A 15,956-nucleotide genomic window follows, 5' to 3' on the forward strand; every position below is an offset into this window, starting at 1 on the left:
TTAAAATATTCTTTAGTTCTAGAAGCCAAAGAAGAACTGAAAAGGAAAACCATAATAGGGAGAACATATCATCTTGAGAAGTTACAACTTTTGTTGTTACAACCCTCAAAGTACCTGATTCTGTGACATTTATTTTAAATGTAATATATTCTAGCTATCTGAGTTTTTGGCCTTGTCCCTTTACTAGAAATAAAATCTCTGAGGGTATTCACTATATCTTCTCTAGTGCTTTGAACAAAAGGGATAGTTAATAAATGCTTGTTGAATGAATAAAAAGGACTAGGCTAGAGAGTTTATGAAAGCTCAGGAATAAAAAAATAGTATTTCCTGTCAAGCAATAAAAATTAAGTGGTACTGTCTACTTCAGATATAATACAGGAATAATAAGTTTAAGAGTTAAACTCTTTTTCTAATATGCCAGTCTTCTGAGGCTCTAGTAGCCTATGATTTTATTTATATCCTACCTATTATTAACTTGCTGTCCTCTCCAGAAAAGTGAATGAGAGATTACAGATTATCCCCTTTGGCATTTCTTTTTTTTTTTGAGCAGGAAATGGGTTTAAGTGACTTGCCCAAGGTCACACAGTTAGATAATTATTAAGTATCTGAGACCACATTTGAACTCAGATCCCCCTGACTCCAGGGCTGTTGCTCTATCCACTGCACCACCTAGCTGCCCTTCCTTTGACATTTCTATGAATAATTTTCATAACACTTTGGATCAATCTATGATTTGAATAGAACACTGAATAGATAAGCATAAAAGAAAAAAGATTTTTCATATATCTAGGATAGATATTCCAAATACAGAAAATTGCAGAATTTTAAAGCTCAGAGGTATCTCAAATTACTTCATGCTACTTTTTATTATTGTACTTTAAAAAAATATCTGAAGAAATAAGAATTCAGAGATGCACAGGAAGATATATGAAGCACAGTGAAGCAAAGGGCTACAACAATGGAAATAAACAAAATTAAACTAATCACTATGTTAACTACAAAAACAAAATGAAAAAAATAGGAAAATGCATCTCCCTTTTTCATTGTAGAAATGGAGAACAATGAATATGAAATATATATATAGTCACACATGGCTGTTAGTTGTTTTGGTTAATTTTGCTGATCTATGTTTCTCTTTATTTTTCAATCTTTGTTACAAAGGACTGTTCATTAGGGAAGATAGTGATTTATTCTAAAATGAATGTTGTATAAAAGTAAAAAGCAAAATAAAGATGTTTTATAATAAAGAATTGATTTCCTAAGAAAACTTGATTTACCTCCATGTTGGGCTGCCACATTGATACTTCCTGAGGTCGATGATTCCAAGACTCTGTTTGGTCCAAAAGAGATGCCTGACCAGGATAAATGCTGCCAGCCATGGCTGTTATTCCATGAGAACCAGGATAGCCAGAGACCTATGAATGAATTATAGGAGAAATTATAATATTATTAAAGATATTGTTTTGAATAGCTTTGGTTCAGGTAGGGAAGAAAGTGGAAGAAAACATATGGTTTATAAACAACCAGGTAAGTAGTAGTACTTTTTTTTTAATGAAACTGTAAAAAATTCATCCAAAAGGTGAGAAAAATACATTCTCCAGATGAAAATGCCATAGGTCAACGTAAATATGGTCAAGCAACATCTGGCTGCCAGCACGTTCCTCACAATTCTAGGTCAAAGACTTTAAAATAGGATCATAAGATTAAAGAGTTAGACTATAGTAGATGTATAGACAAGACTGACTTGTCCAGGGGTCACACAGCTACTAAGCATCTGAGGTAGGATTTGAACTCAGATCTTCTTGACTCCAAGATCAATACAGTTTTAAGGTAGACAAGAGTCTAGATTAATCTCAAAGCTTGAACAGAGACCAAGAGACCAAGATCAACAGACCATTCATGAAACAGGACAATGAAATTATAGATTTGGAGGAAGTGAAACTAAAGCAAAGGAGAAAAAAGACTGTACAGTTTCTTCTCCACAAAGGGCATCAGAAATAGATATTTTATACATTGGTTAAAGTCTCAGCTCTTTATCTGACTAGCTGTAGGGACCTGGGCAAATCATAATTTCTATACTTATACTACCTGACTCATGGATTTATGAGGATCAAATGAAATAATTTAAGTAAAATGCCACCTACTAATAAAGTTATTAAAATAACATGATCATAATAATTGTTCGTCAAGACTGATGTTTTCAAGTAATTAAAAGTAACCACAGAAATAAAGAACAAAAGCTAGGATTAAGTGAAATAATGTGCACCTCAGGCTATAGTTCCCAAATCAAACCAAACTGTCTTTAGGGTTTTATGGGAATTTTTTATATTCCTTTCAGTCTCTTTTCATTGGTTTCTACCAAAAATCCTATAGGAGTTGAATACAATTATAGTTTTTCCTAAGATGTATCGACAGTTTGTTTTTATTAAATCAAAATTTAAGTGAAAATATCTTAATGATAAAAACAATTCTTCCAGAATGGTACTACTTCTTCTTCTTCACCACCACCACCACCACCACCACCACCACCACCACCACCACCACCACCACCACTTTTTTTTTGAAGGAACCTCTTGCTGCCAGAGAACTTTTAGATATTTTTCCAATAAGGAAGTTTCCAATGTTTTATGGCAACATTCCAAGTAACAGAAATAACTATGGGAAAGGACTCAAATGATTACTCCTCAGTCTAAAAAAGAATATGAAATGTCCCAAAGAAATCTCCTACTTATAAAAATAAAAATGTTCTCAGGAAATCCAAATACCATACATTGCCTTAGTCTTAAGTGCTCCCCCCCCTTTAAACTCATTTTGAAAAATTTTGTTCAAAAGTTTAATAAATATAACTCTTTAAAGATTTTATTTTGAGTTTTACAATCCCCCCCCATCTTACTTCCCTCTCCCCCCCCCCCCCGGAAAGCAATCTGTCAGTCTTTACATTGTTTCCATGTTGTACATTGATCCAAATTGAGTGTGAAGAGAGAGAAATCATATCCTTAAGGAAGAAACAAGAAGTATTAAGAGATAACAAGATCAGACATTAAGATATCAGTTTCCCCCCCTAAATTAAACCCCCTTTAAACTCTTAACAATACTTTTTTGTTTATTAACATTCTGTCTTGGGAAAGTTCTAATGTTGAGGTGTTATTTAAATGCTATAATGTTATTTAATTTTTCATGTTTGTGTTTTATTGCTTTGTAAACCCTAAAGTGCAAGAGAATTGTGACTATTATTGTTTTTTTAATTATCATTATCATTTTTTTTTTAGGATTTTGCAAGACAATGGGGTTAAGTGGCTTGTCCAAGTCCACACAGCTAGGTAATTATTAAGTGTCTGAGGTTGGATTAAAACTCAGGTACCCCTGACTCCAGGGCTGGTGCTCTATCCACTGAGCCACCTAGCTGCCCCTTAATCATTATGTTTTTTATAAGGAACTGCTTCTAAATAGTTGAGATCATTTAAAATTTTACTTCTACTCTTCAAATTGTAAAGATTCTCTACTTAGGTGCATCTTCAAGCCTAATGTTCCCACTTACTTGTTTGTCTTCCTTCAATTTTGACCTTTCTTTCCTAGTCTCCCAGGTTGTTGTTTACCTCCCTGTGCTTACATGGTCTCTTCACCCATGGTAAAGTAAATTTCATAATGGCAGGAAGAACTTTATAAATTTTTTGTGGAAATGAACTGCATTATCCAAGATATCAAAAGAAACAGTGATTAGAATAGCCTCAAGAAATGGTAACTGTGATGTTTTGTTACTTTCCTGGTGTACAACTGACAAAATTTAGAAAACCTGGGTTCAAATCGAGATTTGGAGAACTCCAAACAAGATTTATTAAATGTATTTTATGTTTAAGGTATGTTCTGGGAACATAATAATAACAACAGCAAAAATGAAGCAATTACTGTCCTTAGGGAGTTTACATTCTACTTACTAGTTGTGTGACCCATGACTGTGGAGACCAATTTCCTGAAATGTGATTAAGATTTCTTTCAGCTCTAAATCTTGTGATCCTTTCACTCTATTTGGTAAAGTTCTCAAAATGTGACGATACAAAAACACTTAACATTCAACCAACATTTCTTCCTTGTTTATGTGGAAGAAACAGAGAAGGAAATGAAATTCTTTAGGTGTGAATGACTCTTTAGAAAGCCATGTAGACATTCATGTAGTATCACTTTTCTGAGTGATCAGTCAAATAAAACCTTTTTAAAATTATTAAACTTAATTCAATTAACAAACATTTATTTTCTCTCCTCACCTACAAAAAAGGGAAAAAAAACAATTCTGACAAATATGTCTAATTATTTAAAAAATCCAATTCCCAGGTTGAGCAACTTCAAAAATTGTAAAGTTTTTCCACCTTAAGGCCATTATCTCTATCCCAGGAAGTGTGCCACATGCTTCATTAATTCTCTGGACTGATTGCTAAATCTTCACTCTGTTCATTCTGCAGACTTCCCTTTATCTTTCTCCATTAAATATCACTCTTTAAATTTATTGAGATAGGTCTTACTGTAATCATCATTCTCTTTTGCTCCCCAAGATGGACACTACATTATCTTTTTCTAATCCCTAGAGATTTTTCCTGTTTGTGAATTGTAAAAATGAAGGGCCTGCCAATTAATTAATAATCCTAAAGTTTCCATGGATCAGGTCTTGACTGAATTAATATGATTAGAATTTATTAAGCTTCAATTTTGTCTTATTTTGTTTGGCTATCTACCCTCATGTGACTTAACATGAACATATTTTATGGGTCTTGTTACTAAGAAAAACATAGGTAAGGTGAAATGTGTATTTTAAATTTATTGACTAGGACCCAGATAGCTCAGAAATCCAGAACCTAGGAAAAAAATAAACAAAGACATGATTGTAAAGACACATGTGCACACACTCCTAAATAGGATTTTCTTCAAAGGTATGGAGAAATAAAAGAATAAACTTCATTCTTTTACCTGATAATGATTGGCTTGTACCATGTGTTGTGGACTAGGATAGAAACCTTCACTGGACCTTGGGCTAGGATAGCCAGGTCGGCTGGGCTGTGAACAAATGAATGCAAAGAGTGAATATATCGCTTTCTTTAATAATAAATTTCTAATCAAATAACATTTATTGAAAAGACTGTAAAAATACCCCTCTCTAATCAAGGGAGTCAATGCAGCATAGGGGAAGGAACACTAGGCTAATGGCAGAAGAGTTAGGTTAAGTGATGGCTCTATTATTTTGACCTTGTGAAAGATGCAGCCCTTCTGAATCTCAGTTTATTTTTTTTTCAAATTTGTAAAATGGGGAAAAACTTTGTTCATACTAACAGAGGGGAGAACATGAATGAATGATATTTTGTAAAAGTGAGGTATTTTCTCTCCTTAGGGTTTAGAAAAATGTTGGGCACTTAATAAATGCATGTTGAACAAATGAGGTAATATGATCGAATGAAAAACTATCAGATAATTTAACATGGTGAATGGCTTAATAGAAAGTCATCAGACTGAGAATCAATAAATCAATGTTTTCATTCTGACTTAATCATGGTGTAACCTTCAGTTTAGTACCTTTCTGCACCTCAGTTTCTTCTTCTGAAAAGTAAGGGAGTTAGAATAAATATTCTCAAATATCCTTTTCCTTTTAAACATTTATAATCTAGTTAAGAGAACTTATATTGAAATCCAATTAAAGAACTAAGTAGAATTCTTAAATTTGGAGCACAAAAAGATGAAAAGTGTTAATAGGTTCCACTGACACTGAAGAAAAAAAGAAAAAGTAAAGAGTTTTATGCACAGCAGAAGAAAAAGCAGATAGTTTTTATGGGGAAGAAATTTTTTTTTTAAAGATTTTATTTAGAGTTTTACAATTTTTCCCCTAATCTTACTTCCCTCTTGCCAGCCCCCACAGATGGCAATTTGCCACTCTTTACACTGTTTCCATGGTATACATTAATCCAAATTGAATGTGATGAGAGAGAAATCATATCCTTAAGGAAGAAACATAAAGTATAAGAGATAGCAAGATCAGACAATAAGATATCAGTTTTTTTTTTCTGAATTAAAGGTCCTTGGTCTTTGTTCAAATGCAATAGTTCTTTCTCTGGATATAGTTGGTATTCTCCATTGCAGAGAGCCCCAAATTGTCCCTGATTGTTGCACTGATGGAATGAACAAGTCTATCAAGGTTGATCATCGCCCCGATGCTGCTATTAGGGTGTACAGTGTTTTTCTGGTTCTGCTCATCTCACTCAGCATCAGTTCATTCAAATCCCTCCAAGATTCCCTGAATTCCCATCCCACCTGGTTTCTAATAGAACAGTAGTGTTCCATGCCATACATATACCAGTTTCCTAAGCCATTCCCCAACTGAAGGACATTTACTTGATTTCCAATTCTTTGCCATCACAAACAGGGCTGCTATGAATGTTTTTGTACAAGTGATATTTTTACCCTTTTTCATTATCTCTTTAGGGTATAGACCCAGTAGTGGTATTGCTGGATCACAGGGTATGCACATTTTTGTTGCCCTTTGGACATAGTTCCAAATTGTTCTCTAGAAAGGTTGGATAAATTCACAGCTCCACCAACAATGTAATAGTGTCCCAGATTTCCCACATCCCTTCCAACAATGATCATTATCCTTTCTGGTCATATTGGCCAATCTGAGGGGTGTGAGGTGGTACCTCAGAGAAGCTTTAATTTACATTTCTCTAATAAGTAATGATTTAGAGCAATTTTTCATATGACTATGTATTGCTTTGATCTCCCTATCTGTTAATTGCCTTTGCATATCTTTTGACCATTTGTCAATTTGGGGAATGGCTTTTTTTTAATATTTAATATTTATTTATTCTCATTTTGTACAAATGTTTTTTATACATTAATAAAATATTCTTGTTTAAAAGTAAACAAAATACCCCCCCCCCCAAAATAGACTCGCTTGAGCAATAAAGTAAAGGGGAGAGAAAAAAATTAAAATTTAAAAAAAATAGTAGCAATAATTGTAGGTATGGCCAGGTGGCACAGTAGACAGAGCATCCACCCCGGAGCCAGGAGCACCTGAGCCCATATCTGGCCCCATATACCCAACAATCACCCAGACATGTGACATGCAAGCCACCCCAACCCCACTGCCCTGCAAAAACCAAAAAAAGAAAAAAAAAGACCCAAAATAAAATAAAATAATAATAATAGTAGGGGTGGCTGGGTTGCAGACAGAGCATTGGCCCTTGAGCCAGGAGCACCCGGGTCCAAATCTGGCCTCAGACACCCAACGATCACCCTGCTATGCAGCCCCAGGCAAGCCACGCAGCCTCATCTGCCCTGCAACCCCCCCCCCAAACAATAATAATAATAATAAATGTACTTCAGTTTTTGTTCCAACACCAACAACCCTGTTGCAGGTGGATCACATTCTTTATGATAAGTCCATCACAAAAGTTACTTCCATATTTTTCCACCATTGCCATTGCTGATTGCAACTGCCTCCTTTCGTATTTCTCCACTACCATGTACTATATTTTCTCTCTCCTTTCACTCTGACTCTGCTGTAGGGTAGCTGAGTGGTGCAGCAGACAGATCCCCGGCTCTGGGGCCAAGAGGACCTGAGCCCCCATACCATTCCTTAGGCCCAGCATTCCCCTGGCCCTATAGTCTTGGACAGGCCCTATAATCCCAGCCCCTTGGAAGAAGTAAAAAAGGAAATGTGTTATATCTGACCACTCTCCCCCCATGGTCCATCCTCTCCTCCATCATTCACATAACACCCCCCCACCCCCTGTCGCCCTTCCCTCCTTCTTACTCCAGATGTCTATACCCCATTGAGTATATATGCTGTTTCCTCTCCTAGCCACCTCTGATGAGAGCGAAGATTCCCTCATTCCCCCTTGCCTTCCTCCCTTCCATATCATTGCAATAGCTCATTGTAATAAAGAAAAATCTTATTATATGAAATATCTTGGCCTATTCCCCCCTCTCCTTTTTCTTTCTCCCATTACATTTCATTTTTTTCTATTGACTCCATTTTTATACCATATTTTATCTTCAAATTCAGCTTTCTCCTGTGCTTCAACTATAATAGCTCCCTCTACCTGCTCTATTAACTGAGAAGGTTCATATGAGTGTTATCAGTGTCATTTTTCTATGCAGGAATACATGCAGTTCATCATCATTAAGTCCCTCATATTTTACCCTTCTCCTCCAATCTCCATGCTTCACCTGAGTCCTGTATCTGAAGATCAAAGCTTCTGTTCAGCTCTGGCCATTCCAACAGGAACATTTGAAATTCCCCTGGTTCACTGAAAGTCCATCTTTTTCCCCTGGAAGAGGACATTCAGTTTTGCTGGGTAGTTGATTGTTGGTTGCATTCTAAGCTCTTTTGCCTTCTGGTATATTATATTCCAAGCCCTAGGAGCTTCCAATGTAGTTGCTGCCAAGTCCTGTGTGATCCTGACTGCAGCTCCACGATATTTGAATTGTGTCCTTGTGGCTGCTTGTAATATTTTCTCTTTTACTTGGGAATCCTGGAACTTGGCTAAAATATTCCTAGGGGTTGGTTTTTTGGGATCTCTTTCTCAGGGGGATCAGTGGATTCTCTCCATTTCCCTCTGCTTCTAGGTTATCAGGAAAATTTTTCTGTAGTAATTCTTTGAAAATAGTGTCAAGGCTCTTTTCCTGATCATGACTTTCAGGTATTCCAAAATTTTTAAATTATCTTTCCTAAATTTGTTTTCCACATCAGTTGTTTTTTTCAAAGAGATGTTTCACATTTTCTTCTAATTTTTCATTTTTTTGATTTTGAAGTAATGAGTCCTGATTTCTCATAAGTTCATCAATCTCCCTGAGTTCTATTCTTTGTCTGAAGGATTTGTTTTCCTCAGAGAGCTTTCTTATCTCTTTTTCCATCTGGCCAATTTGGCTTTTTAAAGCATTCTTCTCCTCAATAACTTTTTGAACTGTTTTATCCATTTGACCTAAGCTGGTTTTTAGCATGCTATTTTCTTCAGCATTCTTTTGCATTTCCTTGACTAGGCTGCTGACTTCATTTTCATGTTTTTCCTGCATCTCTCTCATTTCTTTCCTCAGTTTTTCTTCTAACTCCCTCATTTCATTTTCAAAGTCTTTTTTGAGCTCTGTCATAGCCTGAGTCCAATTTCTGTTTTTCTTGGAGTCTTTAGATGCAGGAGCTTGGACTTCCTCATCTTCAGATTGAGTGTTTTGATCCTTCTTGGGATCACAGGCAAAGCATTTCTCAATGGTGTTCCTCTTTTTTCCTCTGCTTGCTCATTTTCCCAGCCTAAGCCTGTTTTGGGGGTACTTTCTGAGCTTTTGGGACACTCCCACAAGGGTCTCAGTGTGTGAGGCTCTGTCCTCCCTCCTGGTCTGTGAATGACCATATGCGCCCCCCCTCTGCCACGGGGCTGAGGTGGAGGGGGCCTAGACTGCAATCAGGATTTGAATGTGGTCAGAGACCCAGAGTCCTGTTCCAGGGGCAGAGGACAGAGCTCTGCAGTCTCTCTTCACTCCCCTCCCTCAGCTCAATGGGCTCATGCCCTGGGGGCTCCTGCTTACTGGCCCCCACCTGCCTGCTTCTGTTTCCTGGAACTGGGCTGCACTGGCCATGCTGCTTGCTGTGTGCCCTGAGAGTTGGGCTTCATGTGCTCGCTCTGGCAGAGGTCCCCCACTGTTCCCCCACTTTGTGCCCAGTGCTCCCCGGGGTGCAGCTCAGGAGACTCCCCCGCTGCTGTGAGCCGGGGATCCCAGCACCCTGGGGCTGTCTCCAGGAGGCTGAAGTTCTTTTATTCTGGCAGGCCACCCCTCTGGTGGGCCGCCCCTCTAACCTTGGGGAGCAGAGGCTTTCTGCTCTTTTCCAGGTTACCTTGAGTAGGAGAACTGCCTCATTGGGTCCCTCTCTGGGTTCTGTCTCTCGAAAATTTAGTTAGAGTCCTTAGTTTCAAAGATTTATGAGAGAGCGCCTGAGACAAGTTCTGCTCTTGTCACCACCTTGGCTCCGCCCCCAAGAAATTCTTAATAAGGAGTACTGTTACACATTGGAAAGGGTTATCAAAAGGCCCGATTAAGTCTTTCCCATCTCTGTGTGCTGAGGCATTCTGGTAGCACTGGGATACCAGTGTATAACAGTTAGAGGAAGGGCAGTTTCAGCTCAATACAAAGAAGAATGTTCTAATAATTTTTTTTTTTAATGGGATGGACTGTCTTCTGGGTAGTTGAGGATTTCTTTGTAACAGGATTTGTTTGAGTGGAGAAATGGATGGAAACTTGTCATGGAGTTTTCCTAAATTCAAGTGTTATTTCAATTAAATTGTGTTGTTGTATGTGAAGGAATAGAGGGCATGTGGGAAAAGACTAGAAAAATGACTCATGCAAAGACTCCATGTCATTTCTTGATTAAAAAACCTTCAGCAGCTTACATACAAATTCCTTATTTAAGAAACTCCCCAATTTAACTATAAACTATTTTTCGAGTCTTATTTCAAATCGCTCCTCACTGAATATGTTCTAGTAGTACTTAGCAGTCCCTAGCTCAGTTGGTACATAACAAATGTTTCTTGAACGAAAGCCTACATCCTCTGTATTTCAGTCAAACTAAACCTTATCCTGTCTCTCTCAACACTAACTACTTGTATATACCATCTCCCTTTGCCTGAAACACCTCTTATTTCTACTTGTTGAAATATAGCTTTAAGCAGACCCAGATCAGATATCACTTCTTCCATTAAGACTTTCCTGATCCCACTCCCCATAGATGAAAGTAATCATACTACCTTTTATTTCATGTCATATTAATCTGCATGCATGTCATATCTCTATTGTTAGATTATAAGATCCTTGAGCATAAGGACTATGTAATTTTTCACTTCTGTATCTTTAGGGCATGACAGAGGAACTTTCTGAAGAGCCACTTTTCCGTGTCTGACCCGATATGAGGAGGGTGAGTGTGTCAGGCCATCAGTCTCTTGCACTCCATGGAAGACAGTGGCAGAGGGGGAGTCTGAGAAACTGCTTCCACATGCAAAGCTGGTAGCAAGTGTGCAAATTACCAATTCCTGACCAGGGGAGTCGTGACCAAAAAGAATACAGGACTCTTGAGGTCCTTTAATGAGAAATGAGTACTCTTTAAATCCTTTAATGAAGATCCATTAGAGAGCAGAAGTCTAGTACCAGCAGCCTCAATAATTCCAGCTCTAATAGTATACATTAAAGTTGTTGCAGTTAAAAAGTTGGAGCTGGAGGTCCATGAGATGCAAGTCACTACCTGTCCCAGCCCCTACCACTTGGTGCCCCCTTTATGCTTTTATGCTGAGGATTCCTTCAGAGCCTGAAGTACTTACTCTGAAAACATTAGACTCTTTAAAGAAGGATACTGTGCTGCTAGAGATGAAATTCTTGGACCAGGGCAAGCTAGACCAGAGGGAAAGCATTTGCTAAGAATCCCCCCCCCCCCCCCATTAATCAAGGGACATAGAAAATCAACTGTGTGAATCATCTGTTTGGAAGTCAGGGTTGGGTTGGGAATGGTTTAGTAATATCACTATGTTCCTAGTAACCCAGCTTTGCACCTTAGGCATAATCCTCCATTCTTCATTTGTCATCCTCAATTCTTCACTCTCTCTCACTCTCCCATATCCAATCTGTTAGCCAAGACAACATGACATCAAATGAGTATTTGTAATGTGTACACTGCCCAGCAAATTGTAGGAAACTAATCATTTCCTTCTTTCCCTTCTCTACAACATCTCTCATACATGCCTCCTTCTCTCTAACACTACCCCCACTCTGATACAGGCCCTCATCACCTCTGGACGATTGCAATAGCAGAATGAGAGGTTCCCTACTGCAAGTTTCTCCCTGCTGCAGTACATCTTGCACTAAGTTATCAAACTAATCTTCCTGAAGTGCAGGCATGATCATAACACCTAACATCAAATATAAAATCTTCTGTTTGGTGTTATAACTTGACTTCTTTTACCTCACTCTCCCTCCCCAGCCACTGTGAGCAGCCAGTGATCCTGCCTTTGGTTTTGTTTCTTGCACAAAGCACTCCATCTCCCTATTTCAGGCTTTATCACCACCAAGGCTCCATGCCCCAAATTCTCTTTTTCATCTTGCCTTCTGGCTTTCTTCATGTCCTAGATGAAATTTCAACCTCTACAGGAAGCCTTTCTTTTTTTTTTCTTTAGAAAGATTTTATTAATTTTGAGTTTTACAATTTTTCCCCCATTCTTGCTTTCCTCTCCACACCCCCCACAGAAGGCAGTCTGTTAGTCTTTACATTGTTTCCATGGTATACATTGATCTCAGTTGAATGTGATAAGAGAGAAATCATATCCTTAAGGAAGAAAAATAAAGTATAAGAGATCCCAAAATTACATAATAAGATAATTTTTTTTTCTTAAATTGAAGGTAATAATCTTTGGTCTTTGTTCAAACTCCACAATTCTTTCTCTGGATAGAGATGGCAATCTCCATTGCAGATAGCTGAAAATTGTCCCCGGTTGTTGCACTGAAGGAATGAGCAAGTTCATCAAGGATGATCATCACCCCCATGTTGCTGTTAGGGTGTACAATGTTTTTCTGGTTCTGATAATCTCACTCAGCATCAGTTCCTGCAAATACAGGAAGCCTTTCCTAATCCCCCTAAAGCTAGTGTTCTATTATCTTCAATGTATATACTGTTTGTGTTTTGTTATTACCACCCTCATTAGATTGTGAACTCCTTTTTGTACTTTGAATCCTTAGCACTTAGCACAGTTCCTTTACCTGTGTACTAACTATGGGAAAGAAGACCATCAAGAAATGTATGTAAGGCCTAGGTGTTGGTACTGCATCAACCACACCATTTCATATCTTAACACACACACACACACACACACACACACACACACACACACACAAGAAATGAAAAACAAAAGAAAACAAAATTATTCTCTATGAAACCCTGAACCTTTAAGACACTCACTTTAAAAAAAGTATGTAATAAATTCAATATATTACTTTTTAAACTGTTCTGCTTATCTGTGCTCCCTTCTGAACTTTTTTCTGTTCTCTTCAGGACATTTTAAAAATTTCTCACAATGGCTCTCATAGCATCATCATTGCTATCCCCTTTCAGAAGTCCTCCCCCAAACTTGAACCGAGAGAAAAAAAGAACCTAAAACCTTTTGCAATAAATAAGTGTAGCCAAGTAAAAAGAATTCACCCAGTGACCATGTCCCAAAATATGTGTCTATGACCTTTTTCTCAGGAAGTGAGTGACATGCTTTATCATAAGTTGTTTGAAGACATGATTGGTTACTGTACTGATCAGAGATCTTAAGTCTTACAAGGTTTTTCTTTATACTCTTGCTCTTCTATAATTGTTCTCTCTCTCTTTTATTTTTAGAGGTTTTTTTTTTTTGCAAGGCAATGGGGTTAAGTGACTTGCCCAAGACCACACAGCTAGGTAATTATTAAGTGTCTGAGGCCAGAATTGAACTCAGGTCCTCCCGACTCCAGGGCAGGTGCTTTATCCACTGCGCCACCTAGCTGCCCCCTATAATTGTTCTCTTGCATCAGTTTACACAGGATTCTCAGAAATAATCTCTTTTGTAATTTCAGACAGCCCAATTCCATTATTTAGGGCACATAGCATAGGTCACAATTTACTCAAGTCAATTTTCAGCTCACTAGGAGGAGATTTGATACAACCTCTTAAATTCTAGTTCTTGTTTTTTCTCCCTTTGTAAGTCCACATTCAGAAACAGAAATTTGTTTGCTTATGGTCATTTTCTCCAACTTTAGAATTTATTCTCTGTCTTAACTTCCTACTTTTGTTCTTATTATTTCCCAGCACTTACTTTTCCCACTCCTGATTATGTTTTCTATGTGTGAAGATATATTCATTTAAGATTAAAAGTGAAGTTCAGGGGGCAGCTGGGTGAATGCAGTGGATAGAGCAGCAGCCTTGGAGTCAGAAGAACCTGAGTTCAAATCCAGTCTGAGACACTTAATAATTGACTAGCTGTGTGGCCTTGGGCAAGTCACTCTTAATCCCATTGCCTTAAATCAATAAAAAGAAAAAAAGGAGTGAAGTTTATCTAATGGTCCTTCTCTGACTTTATCTAATGGTCCTTCTCTGACTTCTTCTACCTTTGCATGTTCTTTTCCTGTACCTTAATTGAGAGAAATAGCAAGACCTACATCCCTCTTTCTCCTTTCTTCATAGGGATATTCCCCATTTTATTCTCCTGAAAATTCATCTTCAGGGTCTATTTTTCTTATATAACTCCATTAATCCTTTTTGAAGGTAACAATCAGTAAATATTCAATAAGCACTAACTATGTGACAAGCATAGGACATTAACGTTTTATGAAGACACTTGCTTTAGGTTTTTCTGGACCATTTTGTTTATCTTTCAAAGTTCCTATTTAGCCCTGTCCTTTTCATCAAATATATCTTAAAAGTTCTCTGTTCCATTAAAGATTCACTGAAAATAAAATTTTATTTAATTTTTCAGGGTATCTTTTATATCTTTTGTATTTGGAAAATTGTATACTATGATGTTCTCCGGATTTTATAAATTTCCAATGTTCAGGTGAATTTTCCTGGAGTTCCTCGGTACTTAAAACTACTTCTTTGTACATGTCTGCTGTAAATTTTTTTTTATTTCAGAATTGTAGATTTTAGCTTTGATATTTATGGGAGCTTTTCTTTTGATGTTTCTTTCAGAAGATGATTGGTGGGTTCTTTCTATTTTTACTTTGCCCTCTGTTTCTAATACATTTGAATAGTATTTATGATTTCCTGAAATAGAATGGGTGGGCTTTTTTTGTTTTCTTAAATCATGAATTTAAGGGAATCCAATCATTCTTAAATTATTTCTCCTCAAATTGTTTTATAGGTCAGTTATTTTAGGTATCATAACATTTTCTTTTATTTTTCCAATCTGTTGATTTTGTTCTACTATTTCTTGCTGTCTCATGAAATTACCTGTTTCTGTCTGATTTCTTCTATTAGGGAGGGATACCATGGGCTGGGTAAAGTTCACTACTTTCTCTTCTTGTTCTTCCAAGTCTTTCCTCTAGAGCTTTTATTTAAAATCTCTTAAAATGCTCTGCTTCATTTCTTCTGTTTTCAAAAGTTATCACTTGTTATCGTTATTCTCTCCTTTTTGGACATCTTCAGTTTTGCAATAATTTTTCATAATAGTCAGTGTTTTTCTTAGACTTTCTGAACTGAAACTTTGTGAGAGGAACAGGCTCTGCCTACTGATTGCTGTGTTTTTAGTCTCTCCATGGGTTACCTGGGTCCCTGTGCTGACCTCTACCTTGACTGAGATCTAATGACATTGTATTAGGAACCTTGGAGCCCTTGGGTTGGGTCTACAGCACTGCACCTAACTCCAACATTGCCAGGGTTTCTACTCTGGGTGGGTGGGGGGGTCTTTCTACTGCTACTGCCTCTGATCACAAAGACTTTGAGGTCATACATGATTGTGTGGTAGAAGTTTCTTTGTATTTCCATACTTAGCACTTTTTCAATGTGTGTGGAACATAACTTGTGACAATCTAATCTATCCAGGAACATACCCTACCCCATAGCTTCCTTGCCTATTGTCCTTAGTCTCCTAGCTGACCTCTTCTATAGTTCTGGGGTAGAAGAAGTAATTTATTACAGTTTCTCACTCAATTCTTCCTTTGCAATTTGTTCTGGAGCCAATGTAGGGTTTTTTTGTTTTTTGTTTTTTTTAGGTTTTTGCAAGGCAAATGGGGTTAAGTGGCTTGCCCAAGGCCACATAGCTAGGTAATTATTAGGTGTCTGAGGCCGGATTTGAACTCAAGTACTCCTGACTCCAGGGCCGGTGCTCTATCCACTGTGCCACCTAGCCACCCCCCAATGTAGGGTTTTGCTGGAGTAGTTATGGGAGCTGGAAGGCCTGACTTTTATGCAGGCATACCTTCTTACA

At 37.5% G+C, this 15,956-nt stretch overlaps 1 protein-coding gene across 9 annotated transcripts in view; it reads right to left on the minus strand.

Moving 5' to 3' along the window:
* PTK2 (protein tyrosine kinase 2) overlaps window positions 1–15,956 on the minus strand; it is a 420,621-nt gene that overhangs the window by 55,018 nt on the left and 349,647 nt on the right. For all 9 annotated transcript variants that reach the window (XM_074202743.1, XM_074202742.1, XM_074202744.1 and 6 more), the window contains 2 exons: window positions 4,960–5,046; window positions 1,278–1,415 (listed from right to left, as the gene is read on the minus strand). In XM_074202743.1, coding sequence (XP_074058844.1) covers window positions 1,278–1,415; window positions 4,960–5,046 — 225 coding nt within the window. The remainder of the gene's footprint in view (window positions 1–1,277; window positions 1,416–4,959; window positions 5,047–15,956) is intronic.

The sequence above is a fragment of the Macrotis lagotis genome, chromosome X, assembly GCF_037893015.1.
Source record: "Macrotis lagotis isolate mMagLag1 chromosome X, bilby.v1.9.chrom.fasta, whole genome shotgun sequence".
In the NCBI taxonomy this organism is placed as follows: domain Eukaryota; kingdom Metazoa; phylum Chordata; class Mammalia; order Peramelemorphia; family Peramelidae; genus Macrotis; species Macrotis lagotis.